The sequence below is a fragment of the Nipponia nippon genome, unplaced genomic scaffold (assembly GCF_047370975.1).
Source record: "Nipponia nippon isolate SJK-2023a ecotype South Korea unplaced genomic scaffold, ASM4737097v1 scaffold_2, whole genome shotgun sequence".
In the NCBI taxonomy this organism is placed as follows: Eukaryota; Metazoa; Chordata; class Aves; order Pelecaniformes; family Threskiornithidae; genus Nipponia; species Nipponia nippon.
Genome location: NW_028262336.1, coordinates 47,185,512 through 47,205,205, shown reverse-complemented (window position 1 = coordinate 47,205,205; position 19,694 = coordinate 47,185,512). Strand labels below are relative to the sequence as shown.

The 19,694-nt window shown below is 40.8% G+C and overlaps 1 protein-coding gene across 4 annotated transcripts in view; it reads right to left on the bottom strand.

Annotated features, from left to right (window-relative positions):
* Positions 1-19,694, bottom strand: part of SCML2 (Scm polycomb group protein like 2) — a 62,874-nt gene that overhangs the window by 10,603 nt on the left and 32,577 nt on the right. For all 4 annotated transcript variants that reach the window (XM_009476253.2, XM_087756991.1, XM_087756992.1 and 1 more), the window contains 4 exons: positions 14,059-14,309; positions 7,375-7,510; positions 5,251-5,454; positions 630-812 (listed from right to left, as the gene is read on the bottom strand). In XM_009476253.2, the coding sequence (XP_009474528.2) occupies positions 630-812; positions 5,251-5,454; positions 7,375-7,510; positions 14,059-14,309 (774 nt within the window). The remainder of the gene's footprint in view (positions 1-629; positions 813-5,250; positions 5,455-7,374; positions 7,511-14,058; positions 14,310-19,694) is intronic.

The window sequence follows — 19,694 nt, the reverse complement described above, 5'->3', positions numbered from 1 at the left end:
CAAACAACCTGATGGGAGATCTTGCGCAAGTCACTTCATTTCCCTCTCACTCTGTGCTCCCAGTGCAGCAGACAAAGATACTGGCCTCATACAAAATATCACAAGCAGCCACCTGCAAACCCCACCTTTTCTAGTAGAAGACTGGACTGTACGTAGTAGAATGTAAAATTGTTTGAGCCATCACTGAGTAAGGTGATTAAAGAGGGAAGAAAGGACCTTTTACTGGTGTGGGAAGGGCTAGACTCAATTCCCTTTCAGGGCATGCCCCTTCTCATAAGGCATTAAGTATCTTTTTTGTAAGTTTATTTTATGATCCAAACATAAATTTAACAAACGAAATGTGAAGTTTTGAGCTTCTCCTTTCAGCAGTATCACAGTGGTACAATACATATGTTTCCTGGCTTGGCTACAAGGAGGAGTTTGCTGAACAAAATTATTTCTGCACATGTGGTATGGGCTATCCCATCCTGTCAGAGCACTACTGCGCTGGAACCAATTCACTAAGAACTGAGGCGTATTATTTCAATCAATTCACGCCATTGAAAGACAGATTAAAAAGTTACATTTCATAAAGTCACCACACTTCTCAAAAACATCAGCACTTGAAAATAACAGTTGTTTAACAGTACCTGGTTTGTTCCTATCATACTCCGTAGGACTATGTGCACATCCCATGTAAGGGCTGAAAGGCTGGCTACTAAAGAGATTATCACACTGCAGGCTGTGGCACAGTTTCTCCAAGAAGCGTAGGACAAATGATGCGCTGTTTACAGAAGGAAGATTGATGGCATGCTTTTCCCCATCAAAGGAAGCTGTGAATAAGAAGATGATGTCAAACACCCCCCAAGCATCATGAAGCATAGTAAAACACCATCATTAACTTAAAGGAGAAGACATCCAGATTTGATTTAAACCACACAAGACAGGAGAGGAGTAAACAAGCATTCTGGTAGTTTAACAAATCTACATCCAAAGGACTGATTTTACCTTCTGTTGGATCCATGCCAGTTTAAATTTGCTCTGTGGGAACTTATTTTAATAAAGTAATTTTGGATTCACACCAGCATAACAAAACTTTCAACTATTCCCTCATTACCGAAACCTTACGTGTAATTTCTGTTGTTTGCTTATAAAACACCAAACTCTCTGCCTCCCATTTGCAGGAGCTAACACAGAAAAGACCCTTTACAGTACTTGCTAAAAAAAATACAAAATGAAAAAGAAAAGAAGAAAGGAAGCAAACAACTTTAAGATTTTTTTTTTTCTCAGTTTCTAACTGAACTGAGCATACTTGTGGTAATGTGCTGGCATCATTATCACTGAAATTCTGACTACAGAAACTGTTTTGGCATTTGCTATTTTATCACTAAAGAAATCTATCCTGCTGTCAACACTACAGTGGTCGAGCTCCCATTTATTTCAACAGGAGCTAGGTGGCAGAGATACCACAAGAGCCACAAATGGATCTGGTGTCTTTTAAACTGAGTGATTACAAAGAGCCTGGACATGCGCCTATGTCTTTTATTTGTTGACCTCCTTCCTTGCCCCCCAAACAGAGTGTTGCAGCTGAGGATATTCTCCTTTTTTGTGAAAATTAGTAAGATTTTGAAAAGACTCAATACTACCAATATAAGGATAAATAATTACCATTACATTAGCTGAAATTTTTAGTTACTTCTGATCAGAAAGACAACAAAGCAGGAACAAACTTGTAACTCAAGCTTAGGGCTAGAAAGAAGCAGCATAAACATCACGTTTATGCATCAATTTGTCTTCTTGGTTTTCAGCCTGTCATGCAGCTTTCTGTTGTTAACATAAGTTTCCAAATGATAAGCAGAGATTTAAAGGATCACATTTTGTTGGTAGCAGATGAGTTTAAAAAAAAAAAAAAAAAAGCCACAGAAATGACAAGCCTTTATTGACAGACCTGAATTAAGGAACATTTCCATATTGTGTTACAAAAGAGACAGATAATATACACAAAACCAAAGAAAACGCCCAAGTTTAGCGTATTTTAGGCTTCCTTAGGAAATCAGAAGTGTCAATTACTTACACTGTTGATGTGAGGAAGCTTCTGATTAGAGTTAAGGCAAGTTAACCAGCTAGCATCAACAACAACGTGCCACCTCTCTCATCTGCTTTCGTGGCAGACTGAACCGATGCAAATGCTTAGAGTCAGTACTACAGGGACAAATCCTGGACCAATGTGTTTCCATGGCCCACTCGTTTTTTCCAGGCTCCAATGTTCTAATGATTCACAGTCTCACATGTGGCTCAGACACAAGGTCCTCTACCTCCTGTTTGGGGAAGGGGTCTCCGAAGGCAAATTCTTGCTTGGAACTCAACCAGTCCTGGAGAGCAAATGGGCTGTGAGACCTAGCACAGCCTGATCTCCTGACAAACTTACTGCAAGGTAGTAGTCAGCTACAGCAAACATTTAAAATACTTTATAATAGCCTTACGGATGTTCTTATGTGACCTTGGGGAAATCACTTATTCTCCACACCTTAGTTTCCCATTTTGAAAAGAAGCATTGAAAACAACAATATTATCTTAGAGGTGTCAGGAGGGTAAAGCAAGAAACAGCTGAGGCAATGTGACTGCCCCAGGAAGACATACCATGGGAAAAATCCACAAATAAAGATTCAGTGCAAACACAGCTCCCTTGTACTCTGAACACCTGAGGGCAACCATACGAACTCCAACCAAGGGTGTGGGATCCAGATCCACAGGCTCAACTGTCTGCTCTGCTTGGGGACAACATAAGCCTCTTACTTCCCAGATAAATGCTAGGGGAAAAAATAAAAAGGAGTACTTCTGAGGTGCAATAACCTCAACCTTTTATGACAAATAAACAGGGACTGGAGCTGGCGTGTGCAATCCCAGCCCCCGGGATGAAGAGTCATTCTCATTTCTTCTTCCATTGTGTAAGTATGTTTTAAATTCCAGGTTCAAGCCAGGAGAAAGGCTGAGAGCTAAACTATCAGAGAAATGTGTTTGTCTGATAGTGAACAAACTCACTCAAGAGTCTGATTTTAATTCTCTGCTTGAGAAGGTTTATCTGAGCCTCAGTCTATTTCATCCCACCAAACGCCATAGTCTCTGCACTACAAGGAGGAAAAACGGGCTGACACCACCACCACCATTAGTGGGCTTGCTAAGCAAGCCTTTAATTTCCTTTCAGTTATATTTGCCTGAATTGAAGCCTTATGCATCAAGCAAACATAAAATGGTTTGTGCTTTTGTTTGAGTAAGAAAAGATGGAAAAATCTTAAATTCAATTCTATTCAAAACAATTATTTTCTTTGGCAGCTAAACCAAAAGAACCTGCTAATTATTCACATGTATTCTAGCAAGATTATTTTATCCACGTCCTCATCAGCACACAGTTTCCTCCTACGACAGGTATAATACTCATCATGAAAACATCAGTCCACAAAAGATTTAGATTTCTTTGCTTATTCTCTGTTGCAACACATTTTTTCTTGCCAGTCTAAAAAAAAGAAAAAAAAAAAAAAACAAACACAAAACCTGAACGACAAACCACACTCCAAAACCACTTTCAAACAAAAAGTCTAAAAGAAAAAACTCACAATTTCATTCTGTAATTCTTCATTTTATTCTACTGTAGCTTTCCTCTTCTTCCTTACTGTACACATGGACAACTGGTTGTAATGTGCTACATTAACCTAAGTCACATTTTGTGCTTCTCAAAATACATCACACACAAATTTTTGATAAAATGACAGGGAGTGTTTGCTCACTCGCTTCTCAGCAACCTGTTGGACAAGCCGATGAGAAGGCAAGAGCTCAAGAAGAGCAGAAACCCATTGGGGTCTTGTGGCTCGCTATCAGCTGGACCAGGACTCTGCTTCAGGAGCAGTCCACATCACCAAGTTCCTCAAATCCAGGGCTACAGAGCTGGTCTCTCTGAATCCAGGCCTTGGGGTGAAGCCAGGTGCAGAACAGCAATTCCTTTTCATACAGAATTTTTGAATGTAAACATACTACAACTACATAAAGATTCTGAAATTTCTCTCTCCTCTGTGAAACAATTATTTTCAACTACTTAGTCACAGCCCAGGCACACCACCGGCCTATGATTTAGTCCTTCGTGATAAACAATCACAAACAGAGCACTGGCAAGGCACATCTCAGTGCATTTTGTTTGAGAAAATTGACTTGTCTGAATTAGGTACAGCAAGGTATTAATAGTGTAATAAACTTTCATATATCTTGCAAAAATAAAGCAATATGGGTTTCAAAACTATATGTACACAATACCATTAAACCTCTACCACACAGCAGACAAGCAGCATCCATTTTGTGAACAAACTCATGGGGACACACAAGCAAGGCTTACTGTAGTTCTGCTACATGCAGATCAGGGTGCTGCTTTTTAAATATTGTTAGACAGCAACATCTTTATGAGGATTTAATTGAGCCTGTATTCCACTAATCATCTTTCCCATCTGGTGTTAATGTAAGGAGATTAAAGTAACACAAAGTCTTTTTATCACCAGTGATGGAATTACAAATTGACGCTATGCTGCTAACTGCTATATAGAATATTTCCTAGCCTAGAAGGAAAAAAGTGTCAAGCAGCAGCTATTCAGTTTGAGACACAGAGATAATTTATCTGTAGACCTGTCATTAGTATGTAGCAGAAATAAACTTATTCCATAATAGGGGACATAGGTGGATGAACACCGACCTAAGATACTGCTACAATTCTGGGGAATGGGGAAAGGGAAGAAGCAGCAACTTTAACATGTGGAATCACTTGCCTGGAAGCTAAACAGATTAGTTTGAAACTTTTCACCCATTTGGTTAAGGCATTAAGAACACAAACACTATGTATGGATAAGATTATGCAAATTACTTGAATTAATAAAGCTGATATTTCACTTCTACTCAGTTTATTTGACAAATGTTTGGCTACAGCTGCTAAATGAGGTGCACAAGCTCTACTTAGTGTAAGAATCTAACTGTACTGTGTATATGTAATTTAACACTGCTATTGCCAAATTCTAAATTAAAAAATTGTTCAAATCATCCTGGACCCAGAGTGAGATAAATCACACGCCACCAATGCTCTCTTAGTAAAGGAGTTCACAAGTCTGTGTTCTTGACTGTGCTTAAATAGTTACAGAAGCAATATAAACTCATTGCAGCTACTTCAGTTCTTCTGCACTACCGCAAGTTCGCAACTAAGTGAAGAAACAGAAGAAACAAAGCATCTTCACATACCAGTTATCATTTCCCCTCCATGATGGCCAGATTTCAGAAATCCAAAGACTGTTTTGGACTGATAGGCACAATCCACGCAAGCCTGTACAGCTTGCTGAAGTACCACATTGACAGGACCTGGTCCAAAGTGATCTGGAAGCTGCTGAACCTTCTTCTTATCCAGGTGAGGCCCAGAATTTCCATGCTTGTTGACATAAACACACACTGAAAAAGAACAAGCCATATTTACTGCCAAGAAACTAAGACATGTTTTCAAGTTAGAACTGCAAATTGTCTTTTTAGTTTTAATCTTGAGGAAAAGATGTACTGGTCAACTTAAGAAGCTGAACATGCATACATACTTTCAGAGCATGCAAAAAGTGCGTGCTCGGTCTTCTATCAAGGTTCTCCTGCTTGAGTCCTAAACCCACTTCTTTCTGGTCTCTAAAGCCCTTCTCTACCCCACTAACACAACAAAGCCGTCATAGTCTGTGCTTACCTTTTATTTTGACTAATCTCTATTCATACACTAGTTCCAATAAAGTAAGAATTACTGGCAGGTACTCTAAACTACCAAGATGCAATTCTAAAAAGCTAGCCTTACCAAGTTACTACCCTAATTTTTCTCCTATCTGAGAAGCTGCAACAAAGACAACCCTATGGTACATACCTACTACTGATGCTCATTCTGAAGCACCCATATAGCATTAACATGTGCATATATAATGGTCCTTGTGTGCATGTATAATGGCTACTGAAGGTCTGTACCTTGAGAAGCCCCAAACCACTCACGTATGATTTCCACACTGCAACTTGGCCTTCTCTGCTAAATAAAATAAACATACTTCTCTAGAAACACTGTAGGGTGGTTTAAAGCTTAGCACAAAACAACCAAATAGGACTTTTGAAATTACTTTTTATAGAGACTATGCAAAACTGTCTTTCAAAAGGAACAGGAAGGCAGTAAAACATGGGAAAAAGCCGTAACTGAAGATTTTTTTCTTCTTTTTGGCTTTGGCTGTCACGTGACTAGGAATGCACCCAAGACATTATTACCACTTAATGAAAAAATGTGCCTCTGTGGTGATTAAGCAGACAATCTAAGCATTCTGTTATACAAAAGACTGCCATATTTTCTGAACTGTAGTATTATTTGGACTTAGTTAAAAACCTGGATTTTTTAAAATGAAATATTTCTGTAAGTCTTTTAATGATCTTATGTCTTCACACATATCTGCTCACTCTCCGAGGTCTGCAAATTGGAGGAAAAATATTTGTACAAATAATCAAAGATACAAATCAGCAAAAATAGTTTTCATGGCATCTTCTGTCTGGGCTCAACAATAACTGCCTCCTGAAAAGTTTATTTTCCTAGGAAACACACACTTATTTTCCCCTCATCCATGACTGAATTTGGGAGTGAGAAAACCCTGACAACTTCTATTGTAAAAACAGTTTGTAAATGTAAAAAAGCAGCCCAAACAAAATTATCATCATTTATGGAGTTTTTAGAAAGTTCTGAGATTTCAGTTGACAACATACAAATTGTTTCACTACAGGGTTACAAGTTCCTCAATGAGTTAGTTCATTAACTAGCTTATTGCTCTTTTGCCAACCCTTTCCAAGTTACATTTTGCTGTATTTCAAAAACAAGCAAACATAAGAGGAAGCAGGAATGTATTTCCTCTGATTGCCTTTACTTGGTTTAAACAGTCTGAGTTGTTTCTTTTAATGTAAGGCTATACAGAGATAAAATCTCCATTTTGTTATATTACAGTACAGCCTGCATGATATCAGAATATCATATGGGTTTTTAGCTACATGTATTCCCATTTCATACATTAAGGAGTGGGACAGACATGAAAACTGTAGTTTCCTTCTTCAGACAGGAACAAACTGCCAGGTCTAGCAGATCTATCAAAAGCCCCTGTGCTCCAGCACTTCTTGCTATAATGCAGGTATTATAATACTAGTTCTGTAATGTAACACTGACACCTACAAATATCTTTAAAAAATAAGGTAGCTGGATAATGATTTACAGTAATAAATTTGCAGCACATTTTCCATAAAATGACACTACTAGTTTGCTTGAAATGGAAGCTATTTCACACTAAAAATGTCTTTTTTTTTTTTTTTTTTTTTTACCTGTGGATATAACTGCTGCAGTTGCACCAGACAAACTAATTCCATCTTTCAGTATCTGCGAGGTGCCACCGTCCCCCTCAGGAGAAGAATGAGGAGAAGGAGATGCAGGAGTCAGTTGTTCCGGTAAGATTTTTTTCTGTTTAGAGAAAAAAAACAAAGCCAAAATGTTAAATGTTTTTTAAGGAGTCTGCAAAACCTTTCTGCTATCAGTTACCATCTTACTGAATGTGTGTGGTTCCTTATTACAGAAGTACTACACACGGCAGAGAAGATAAAATCCAGGAAACGAAGACCAGAAACTGTCAGTTTGCATTTACAGCTACTTAAGTAAGGCAGTAGAAGACGAATGACTTAAAAAGGAACCCACCTCTATCTAAAAAGTGGGAAAAGAATGAGCTTTATATACTAATTCATGACCCTGCTAAATCTTAGGAAGCACTGAAGAGGTGTTTTGGATTATTTTGCATACCCTTCCAATCATCTGGGTTTATCACAACTCAAATCAGTTAGTTGGGCTGTGTGTATATTCCCATATAAAACTTGAGTCACATTTAGGTGTCAACTTTACAGTGCACCTAGATTTTCCCTCAGCTTGTTTCAAAGGGGCTGAAATTCTCAAGTAATCACTTTCAGGAATTAGTGCTTTACGCAAGATACGAAATAAACCAGCAGTTACGATCCAGTCACGTGAGTTGCCAAAACATTTTCCTTTCCCAAACCAAACTTATTTTCAGCTTATCATATGACAGACAACGAGAGTATGCAGCACAAAGATTTAGAAATTGGTCAGTGTGCATTACCTTCCACCTGACGAAAGGAGAATTTTGTTGTAATTTGGTTTGGACTGGGGTTTAGAAAAGAGACATGCACAAGGAAGGCATTTCTAATGTGCTTTGACATGCTATGAAAATACATGGAAATAAAAGAAATAATGAATTGGAGAAAAGCTCATCACCTCTCCCTTCACCATTTATTCTTGCACGAGAACAGATTATGTTCTCATTCTCCTACTTACCAAAAAAATTAGGAATATACGAGATTATCCAAGGTTTTAACACTGCTGAAGGCAGCAGAGACTTGGCTACTCATGTGGTAAGGATTTACTGCTAGAACTGACCTACAGTGAAGTGAAAATTCAGTCAAGTTACTAAGGGAGGCTAAGCCCTCTTCCATTTAGCAGTATTCATCCTTTACACTTTTAGAAGCAGCATATTTTCCAAATAATATATTAAAAATCATGTAGAAAGCAATCAAAACATACACTTTCCTAAGAGCAGCAGTGCTTAGCTTCTTCACAACACCTATAAAGAAAAAATTAACTTTCTTCTGAAGTCCAGGGCACTTTTAAAGAAAACTTCTGTGCCCCTTACAGTTCAGAGAAGCTAGGTTTGGCTGGAGAAACTACTTGACAATATGGCACTGGGTGGAATCACCATGAACACAAGGAACAGACTGCCAAGGCTTGGCATTGCACTGTGAATGAGACGAGGTAGCTCAGGTCAGACACTGAACCAAGCAGTGATGTATTACTTGTCAGGAATTGCCTATGTATCTTAATGGTGGTTGACAGAAAGGTCTCTCTCCATCCTTAACACAGAGAACAAAAATGCACTTGGGAAGTCTGAGCTTTTGATCTGAAGTCTGCCCCTCTGGAGCAGGGACTCTTTGGGGGGGGGGGCAGTTGTCTGTCACTACACTGCAAAACATGGGTGGTCGAGTTGAGGGGAAAGAGGAGGAAATGGGAGACATGTAGGCATGAAAACAAAATACAAACACTAAACTGTAAGACAGACGAAGTATCCACCCTTCACACTAGCACATAAGCACGGTGAGGCTAGCCGGCCATTTCCTACCTTCTCCTTCAGAAGGAGGAAAGAGCATGTGTTTCTGAAACACAGCACGTTATGCTTGCTCAGCTGAGGTTCTCATTTTGCAACCCCAAACTGACAAGCAGCAAACTGCGATCCCAAAGCCATGTTCTTGCACGAGGCAGGCCACGTTCCCAGCACGGCTCAGCGCATTTGCTCAGTCAGGGTGTCGCCAGCTGGCCCTTGCCAGCCGGGTGGGCACGCCAGCTCCGCTTGCCTGCAGGGAGCGCTGCTCAGTCTGGCCAACTTCACAGGCTTTACCCCCATGCTTAAAAACTCTTCTTGTGGGGTCAAATTTAGGGCTGCGATCTACACTCAGACCCAGGCACTTCCTCAAGAAATTCTGGAAGGAATTGTTATGCGAAGTGTACTTTTAAAAATGATGAAAGAGATGTAAAGAGATTTCTTCTTCATTATGACAGAGTAAAAACATACAGCGCAAACTGGGGGAAACAAACGGAAAACAAAACCCATCATGCATCTCATACTTACGGAGAAGCTTAGAAAACTTTTAAATAAAGGAGAAAAATGACACAACAGCTCAACATTCCTAGCTGTATAACAAAAGTTAATACCTGCACAATGATAAATATTGCAGCATAACAAACTTAAAAGGGCAAAGAAAGTCAAACAACTCTACAGAGTATCAGGCATAGACCAATCTCCCTAAATACAGAGGTTTTGAACTACCACGTAGCCAGTTCACACTTGAAGTATACTTGGCGTGAAATCTGGAGGGTTTTTTTGGATCGTTCTTGAAAAAAAAAATAAAGAAAGAAAAAAAAAAAAAAAAAAGAAAAGCACTTTCAAATCTCTAGGCACACGCCACTTCCATTATATTTGCGTATGTATTGTGAGGTATACAGGCTGTATGGCACTCCATGTCAGATACACCCTGTCTGTGCAGAACTCCCACAAAGGCATTTCCTCTCTTCACCCTTATGCTAACAGGTGTAACAGTCCAAAGAAGAGCTTGCACATATGTATAACATCTTAGCAATTTAACCGCGTACCAAAGCAATAACAACCTTTCGTGGATTCTCAAAAGGAGCTAATTTTTAAAGCTTTTAATGCAAAAGTTAATGTAGTAAAACTCCCAAGTTAGATATATCAAACTTAGATTCTGCAAAACCTAACTCTTAGTTGCCTGGTCCCACAGAGGAAATCAGGAGTGTGTAGAGGTACCTCAGATTCACTGGCTCAAGATAGGGAGTGTCAGCAGTAACCCCCATTCCCCAGGCAGATCCCCCCCAAGTACCTCACGCGGACCAGGTGCCAAATGCAGTGCTCCAAGCAGATGCTTTCAGCCACCCAGTGTTTAGAGCCCAGAAGCCTCCTCTAAGGGTAAGATGCCTTCATCTACTCTTTCAAAGGATACACAAAGCCTCTCAACAAAAGGAAGGCTAAGAGAACCTCCATCCTTTATTGGATGCAGGGGGAAACATACTGACAGAGGACAAGGAAAAGGCTGAGGTACTTAATGCCTTCTTTGCCTCAGCCTTTAATAGTCAGACCAGTTGTTCTCCAGGCACCCAACCCCTTGAGCTAGAAGACAGGGATGGGGAGCAGAATGAAGGCCCCATAATCCCAGGGGAAATGGTCAGCGACCTGCTACACCACACAGACACACACAAGTCTGTGGGGCTGGATGGGATCCACCCAAGGGTACTGAGGGAGCTGGTGGAAGTGCTCACTAAGCCACTTCAAACCATCTATCGGCAGTCCTGGCTAACCAGGGAGGTCCCAGCTGACTGGAGGTTGGCAAATGTGACGCCCATCTACAAGAAGGGCCTGAAGGAGGATCCGGGGAACTACAGGCCTGTCAGCCTGACCTCAGCACTGGAGGTCATGGAGCAGATCATCCTGAGTGCCATCACGCAGCACGTACAGGACAACCAGGTTATCAGGCCCAGCCAGCATGGGTTTATGAAAGGCAGGTCCTGCTTCACTAACCTGATCTCCTTCTATGACAAGGTGACCTACTTAGTGGAGGAGGGGAAGGCTGCAGATGTTGTCTACCTGGACTTTAGCAAAGCCTTTGACACCATTTCCCACAGCATTCTCCTGGAGAAACTGGTTGCTCATGGCTTGGACGGGTGTACTCTTTGCTGGACTAAAAGCTGGCTGGCTGGCTGGGCCCAAAAAGTGGTGGTGAATGGAGTTAAATCCAGTTGGCGGCTGGTCAGAAGTGGTGTTCCCCAGGGCTCAGTATTTGGGGCCAGTCCTGTTTAATATCTTTATCAATGATCTGGACGAGGGGATTGAGTGCACCCTCAGTGAGTTTGCAGATGACATCAAGTTGGGCGGGAGTGTTGATCTGCTGGAGGGTAGGAAGGCCCTACAGAGGGACCTGGACAGGCTGGATCGATAAGCCAAGGCCAACTGTACAAGGTGCAACAAGGCCAAGTGCCAGGTCCCACGTTTGGGTCACAACAACCCCAGGTAACACTACAGGCTGGGGGAGGAGTGGCTGGAGAGCTGCCTGGCTGAAAAGGACCTGGGGATGTTGGTTGACAGCAGCCTGAACATGAGCCAGCAGTGTGCTCAGGTGGCCAAGAGGGCCAATGGCATCCTGGCTTGTATCAGGAATAGTGTGACCAGCAGGACCAGGGAGGTGATAGCGCCCCTGTACTCAGCACTGGTGAGGCCACACCTCGAGTACTGTGTTCAGTTTTGGGCCCCTCACTACAAGAAGGACATCGAGGTGCTGGAGCGTGTCCAAAGAAGGGCAACAAAGTTGGTGAAGGGTCTAGAGCACAAGTCTTATGAGGAGCGGCTGAGGGAACTGGCACTGTTTAGCCTGGAGAAGAGGAGGCTGAGGGGAGACCTTGTCGCTCCCTACAACTACTTGAAAGGAGGTTGTAGGGAGGTGGGGGTCGGTCTCTTCTCCCAAGTAACAAGCAATAAGACAAGAGAAAACGGCCTCAAGTTGCACCAGGGGAGGTTTAGGTTGGATATTAGGAAAAATTTCTTCACTGAAAGGGTAGTCAGGCACTGGAACAGGCTGCCCAGGGAAGTGGTTGAGTCCCCATCCCTGGAGGTATTTAAAAGACGGATAGATGTGGTGCTTAAGGACATGGTTGAGTGGTGGACTTGGCAGTGCTAGGTTAACAGTTGGACTCAATGATCTTGAAGGTCTTTTCCAACCCAAACAATTCTATGATTCAATTTCTTTTTCATGAGACACAGAGGACAAAACTCTTACATGTGCATCCTGCCATACCTGAGTACGTCCTTAAGATATGAAAGTTCTGTGTTCAATGCTCTCCTTTAAAGCCTCCCAGAGTTATGGAGAACACCCCATCCATCAGCTGAGTCTGGATGGGAGCACCTTTCTTCTCTTTAATCTGTGTGTCTGTGCACTTTTATACACCAAGCAAGAGATAACACTGAAGACCACTTGCATCGGTAGCCCACCAGTTTGGATGCTCGACTGGAAGGGGCAGGCAGCAGAAGAAACAGTGTTTGGCTTTCAATTTCTGGTCCCCAGAATAATTTCTTACCTTGTGGTCATCATTTCAACAAAGTGCCTGCTTCCAGACTTGTGCTAGAGCCTTCTGGGTATGCTCAAATAATGTTACTTCACTAGCACTTCACACTGATGAGCACTATCACTGAAGGGAGAAGTTCCACCTGTGCCATTACTCCACCCCTTCCCACACATTACTAGCCATAGATCCCATAGCCCACAGTGATCCAGACTGGAGAAGAAAAACCCCAAAATTTCAACTTTCAACAGGGGGAGAACAACAGAAAAAACAAAGCCCCCCACTCCCCCACTGGTGCTAACGCAAAGGAGGGAAGAGCACAGGGACAGACATAAATTGTCTGTGGAAAGACATTGCAGGATTGCTACTCCTCTTTCACAGCCTGCAGTAAGTGAGCAAGCCTCAGAAAATAGATTGTACTTCCACAGCAATTCAGATTGCCCTAATTCTGCCCTGCTGTGATCCTTCCTTGCAGCAGCTGTAGCATTTGTGCTTTTTTGGGGTGGAGCAGACAAAGAAGGAAGTAAGAGGGATGGATGCTGCGTTAGTTGTCTACCAGTTTAGCTCCCTGAACTAGCTCACTTTTGGATTGTTTACCCAGCCATATTGGTGTCACGTGGGAGTGGGAAGAGGGGGTTACAGCGGTGCCGATTTGTACCTGATCAAACAGCTCCAGAGGAGCTGAAGCTGGAGGCAGCTGCCAACACTCCAGGTCTGACTCAGCTCGGCAGGGAGAAAGGCAGAAAGGCATCACGTCTTTCAGACCAGAGCAGAATTAGGCCCACACCTGGAGAAATATATTGCCTGGAAAGAAGCTTCCTCCTTCATGCTAGTATCTCCAGGATTAGGGAGTATCTAAGAGATTCATTTAGCAAATCCAGCTGTATGCTTAACATCCCTAAATTCTGCAACAAAGCCCTTGCTGTTCCTAATCCTTTGTTTCTAAACATGAAACAAAAAAAAATATATAATAAAAAAAATTACGCAAACTATATATATGGTTCAGTAACAAAATAACCCAGACTAAAAAGCCTAAAGGCTTCCCTGGCTCTTGTAATTTTACTGGAAATGGCTATTCTGGAATAGTATTTTTCAACACCAACAACTCACCCATAAATAAATTCATAATCTCATTCTGGAATAAAATAATCCACAGAAGCTTATACAGAAATATTCCAGAATAGCTATTCTAGACTTTTTCTTGTTATCAATTACTGAAAACATTAAAGCCCTGAAGGCTGAAGAGAAGACAGAAAATTAAATAATAATAAAAAAAATCTCACTACAAAATTTTGCATTATAAAGTAAAGTAGTAGATAAGGACTAACCTTTTTTCCAGGTTTTAAACTTTTTTTCCTTGTTTTAAGATTTTCAGTATGAGATGTGCTTTTTGTCAGGGGAATATTTTTAGGAGACCTGCCCTTCTTGGGAACTGAAGACTGTCCAGGGGGTTTGCCCCGACCTGGTTTCCTGCCCCGTTGCGCTGGTACTGGAGCAGATTTCTGTGGAGACTGCATTGAACGCCGGGTCACTTTGGAAGGGGAAGATTGGATTTTTGCACTGCTCTTTGTAATGGAAACTGAGGAAAAACAAAAACAAAAGGGAAGGGGGGGAAAACCTCAAAATGAACGATGGAAAGCAACTTTTCTAACAAAGGCTTAAAAAAATAAAAATGTAGTGCACAATTTACATTGTAAAATAAATATACTTGGATATTTTGAACTTAAGTGATTGGCATGAAACTATATAACTTCATTAAAGGCAAAGAGAGAACTCTTTATACCCATTCTTTTAGAGGGACTTTCCTAAGAGAAAAACATTCAAATAAAAATAAATTAAAAAAGAATTAATCCACTCACCTTATAAATGCTTCCCATAATTTAATTACGATATTTATAAAGTGCCATTCATCAAGAAGGCCTTCAAAATACTTCACAAATTATACAGCCCATAATACATCCGTTCTCCTCTAAGAGCAGTTTCCACGATTATAAGACATGACAACCAACTTCTAGGGAGCTACAAACCAATTTTGAGCAGCGAAGAAAATCATCCCACTGAAGAGGAGAAACTGATGATAGGCAAAATATCATTAACGAGCATTTGTCTGAGATGCCAGTTTAGAAAGTTAAGTTCATGTAACTATACCCAGACTCTTCTACCTAGAGCCATCCAGACTTAAAATTTTATTTGGAAGAAGGACTTCCAAAAATCAAACACAAAGTATCATTTTTATTCATTCTTAACACTGAAGTGGTTCTCTGTTGAATCTCCCATCCCAATACAAAAAATCGATCCAATGTGTACATGATGTGACTGTATGATAATCTGGTGTGAAGCTGCAAGATGCAATCAGATTTCATTGAACAGAACTTCCTAGTTAGCTATCTTTTCAACCCAACTCACTCTTCTCTGAAGTAATAATGATGATTTTATTTTAACAATTCCCTTCACAATGGACAGATTAAAACACCAGAAGGATGCCAAATAGAACCTTTGGATAAGGACATATCCTCAAAAGATGTACCTCACCATGCTACAGCAGCACCTGCGGCCAACAAAAAGCAATTACTAAGTCCAAAAGTCCAACAAATATTCTCTTTTGTTGTCCTGATTGCTGACAGGCAGACAGATGCATAAGTTGAGGAAGACTTAAGTAGAAGATGAAAACAGGAGATTTTGTGACATCAAACCACCCTTGTTGCAAGAGGTGTGGGAAAGGAACACGCTACGTATTTGAAATCATTTGAAGATTTTACTCTAAAATTAGATGGCTTTCTAGTATCACACTGCCCCTACCACAGCCTTTCACATCTCACCGATGATAAAACTCCTGTGATTCACCCTAACCTTAAATGCTATGAACTGAATGTGTCACAACTTAGAAGTATTGCAAGTTAGGGTTCAAGCGGGCTTTGACTGTGTCAGGCACCGGTGCCTGATCCAAAGCACTACTGCAAACTGGAAGTGAAGCATAGGGGGCTGGTAATAGTTAATTTCCTGGATTTTTGTGAATTTGGAATATTTTTTCTTTGAAAATATTAGTATGTTGAGGCTTTCTGGTAAGCAAATAGAACACAAAATAAAACTCAAAGATACATTTGAAATGAGATCTTGAGAAAAGAACATACTTAAAGGTTGTGTAACAGTTTTAACGTCTAGCTCTATGAGTGATATTCACCTTAATAATCCAGCACCTAGCGTTACAACTGTTACTTTAACTCTGAATTTTTATGCAGGAGTTAACTGTTATTAAGTATTTGCAATAGAAAATGTCACAGTAAGACGAAATACACACTGCAAACAGACTTCTTATAAAATACAAGTACTACTGACACACATTTTTAAAGCTGTAGGAGCATTTACATACATTGCTATTTGTCTGATTCAGTTACTAATCTAATATTCCTAAATGGCAGTTCAGAAGAAATCTCTTCATTATGGCTGGCTGCAATCCTAATACATCACATACAGACATGATATCCCTAGGTATCTGAGAAGGGACCCTTTCTGGATGTGCAAAGTGATCACTTTCCTTTTATTTATGTATGCCAAAACTTATTTTCACATGCAATGACAGCTTAAAATAAGATGAACAGAATTTTAACCAAATGCTGGCATAGCATTAATCTTATGTCTCTGAATTGCTGAATGACAACTCATGTTAAGCCGTACGTCTGGAAGGCAAAACAATATCAACTGTATGCTGTACAACACAGTACTACATATTGCGTCCTGTATTATGCTTACACCAATGTAAAATGCAGCTATATTTATTTGTGCCACAGAACTACACGTTTAACAAAACAATCATGACCTCGTAAAGAAATGTTGTTTCACAAATTCTTTGTGCCCCTGCCTATGCTGAAATCTAGCAAATGCATTTCTATTCTCGCACAGTAATGACACAGCTAAGGTTAAATACACAGCTAATTGCAATGTCAACAGGTTCTAGGAGCACAGGTATGAGTTTCGGGACACTGGGCAATCCCTGCTCCCTTCCAGAAGGACATTTACCGGACAAAGAGTAACCATGCAAACAGCTCCAACCACTTCAGGCTGCCCTCTTGAACCACACACACCAAGTACCCTTATCTCAGCATCTTCCTACCTGTATATGCCAGAGGACCAAATATTAGCAGCATTAACCATTAAGGGGGGGGTCAGGTCCCATTTGGTATTTTTCCTTCTGCCTAGGGCTGAAGCCGCTTTTTTCAATAAGCAGGACTGCAACAAAGCCCATGCTGCCTGGGCAGCCTCCCGGAGATAGCAGCAAATGAGGAGGCTGCTATTTGCATTTGTTGATTTAAGAGAGGATGGGGGGAGCGCAAGGGAGTGGGAGACTGCTAAAGTAATTCCCATATTGTCTGCAGGCTGTATTGACAGTGATCATCAGTCACCTGCTCATACTTCCTTCACCCCGGCCTTCAGAGGAGACCAAAGGTTACGCTGGGTCACAGGATCTGGAGGGAAATGAAAAGACATGCAAAATCGAGCTGCCAACCCACTGCATCTGTAGACAGAGTTATCCCCACTAGGCCACATGTTCCAAAAACTAAGACGTTTTAATAGTCTCATGAGAACTTGTTAAAATATAACGATGAAGAGAATAGAGCGGAAAAATGCCAAGCTCTGCTTGCAATTACTGCAGTATTTAGCTGGGATATTTACAACCAAAAAAGCACATTTGCCTTTTCAGGATGCTGCTTTGCATCACAAAGGCCTTCTCATTTGCACAAACAAAATCAAGCATTTGTGTCATGTTGCTCTTCTACACAAATATCCACTGCTCCAGTTTCAGGAGTGGGATGCGTTGCATGGCATTCTTTCCCAAGTCTCTTATTTACACCCAAAAACTGTACCAGTGTCCTCAATAACTGACGAGCAGAGATCATGCTACACAAACATACTTTACCATAGTAATGTTAGCAACTAAATGGCATTTTCAAAGTTCACAGAGCTCTAGTTATACCGTCATGTTAGTGAGGGCTATAGGTGACTACCTTCATGCAACACACAAACAGCTTTCATACTTTTAATTACTGCTCATTCAAAACATTCCCATTTTTCCCCCAAACCGCTCCGTGAGAATCCTAACACCTGCAAACTTTGTATCCAACAGACGTGAAAGAAACCCCAAACCCAGTGTCTTGGAACTCACAGCCTAAGATGCATTGCCACAACTCAGTCCTCACTTGCACAAGCAGATCCACTGGAGTCAACTGAGCTCATTTGCATGAGAAGGACATGAAAGATTAGACTTTAGATGAGGGCCAAATTCTGCTTGTAGAAGCAGAAAAACTGCCCAGACACATGCAGGACTGCAAAATTTGACTCCAGAATGTTATCCCCAAGATCTCTTGCCAGAATAAGTCAGATATTTAAGACAACTGTGAAACCTGAAGCTACTGAAACCTCCAGCACTTGGGAAGGGGATGGGACAGATGACAGCTCAGAAGCCTGAATTCTCATGCAATTCTAATTAGTAAAATTCCCTCAAATAATCCTCAGTGACGGTTTCACACCGTGGTTTTATGGAAAGCGAGGGAAAAAAGGGTTCAGATTTGTAATATTTAAACATTAGAAATCTACCATTCAGTTAGTGTCACAGAGCAGCAATTACGAGACAAGACTTTAAAAAGCTGAACTGAAATTATATGAAGCAAGGTAGGGGCCCATTTTGCCGTACATTCTGTGAACACAGCATTGCTACCTTAGGTGAAGGTGCCAATTAGGACAGTAAAAACAGTAATTCGGTGTTTAAACCAGCATTTCTTTCAAGACAGAAACGATTCTATTTGTACTGCAGTATTGTTCCTATGCCCCCACTGAGACGCAAGCCGAATATTCTTCTGAGAATATAAAAACCTAACCCTTCTTTCATCTATAGATAAAAAAAAGAGGCAAAGAGATTTAGCAATTTACCCTACATCCATGTGAGCATTCCACAGCAGAAATAATGGAAACATACCTCCCGAGTTCTAGCCTGGGATTTTAACTATAAAATTAACCTTCTTTAATACAGTAAATTATCATCATGATAGTTTTGACAACTGGCAAAGGAGGTGGAAAAGATTAGTAATTTTTCAAAACAGCTTACTGCCAAGGATTATAAAAATTTATGTCCTTATGTCTCAGTTGAACAAGAGAGCCATACAAAACCATAAGTATCTGTAATACTTGTCACCTCTTTCTAGCTGTGTTTGGACTACTTCTGGTTAAGAGGTAGCTGTAAGATACTAACTGATATGTTGCTATGATACAAAATCAGTTACAAGTCATCATTTTGCTATCTAAAAAGCAACACTGCACTTGGAAACTTCAACATCTACCTTGGCAAGACACGGACATTACGACTTGCTGTTTTCTTCTTTCTAGATTTTAGTTTCTGCTACCAGCATAACAAAAGAAAAGAAAAGGAAAAAAAAGTCTTTTGCTATCTTCTGTGAAAAATCCTAGCCTTCCGTTCACAGCCCTGAAAAGTGAAACAGAGGGCTCCAAGCAACGTAAGACAAAATTGGAGGAAAGGAAAGCATTTCTTTCCTAGTGACTTCCCAAGGCAGCACTGTAGCACCTTCGGTCCCTCACCCCCACCCCCAGGCTCCCACATTTTCAAGAGCTAGGCAAGCCAGCGCCTACGGAATAGACCTGTGAAAATACTAATTAAGTTCCATCAAAACCCACTGCTAACCAAACTAACACACATCACTTCCAAAAAAACAAATTTTAGTAGACCAGCTGGGGAAGGGAGTGGGGGGTAGAAGCAAAACAAAAGAAAGACACCTGGAAAGCTCTCTCCAGTTAATCTCCAGAAAGGAAGAACTGCAAAAAGCCAGCTTCTAGTCTCACCCTGCAACAAAGCATTGCCATTGCAACCACACTAGCATAAAAAAAAACAAAACAAAAAAACAAAAAACAAACAAACAAAAAAAACCAACAAAAAACCCTCCTCTATTTTTTTGAT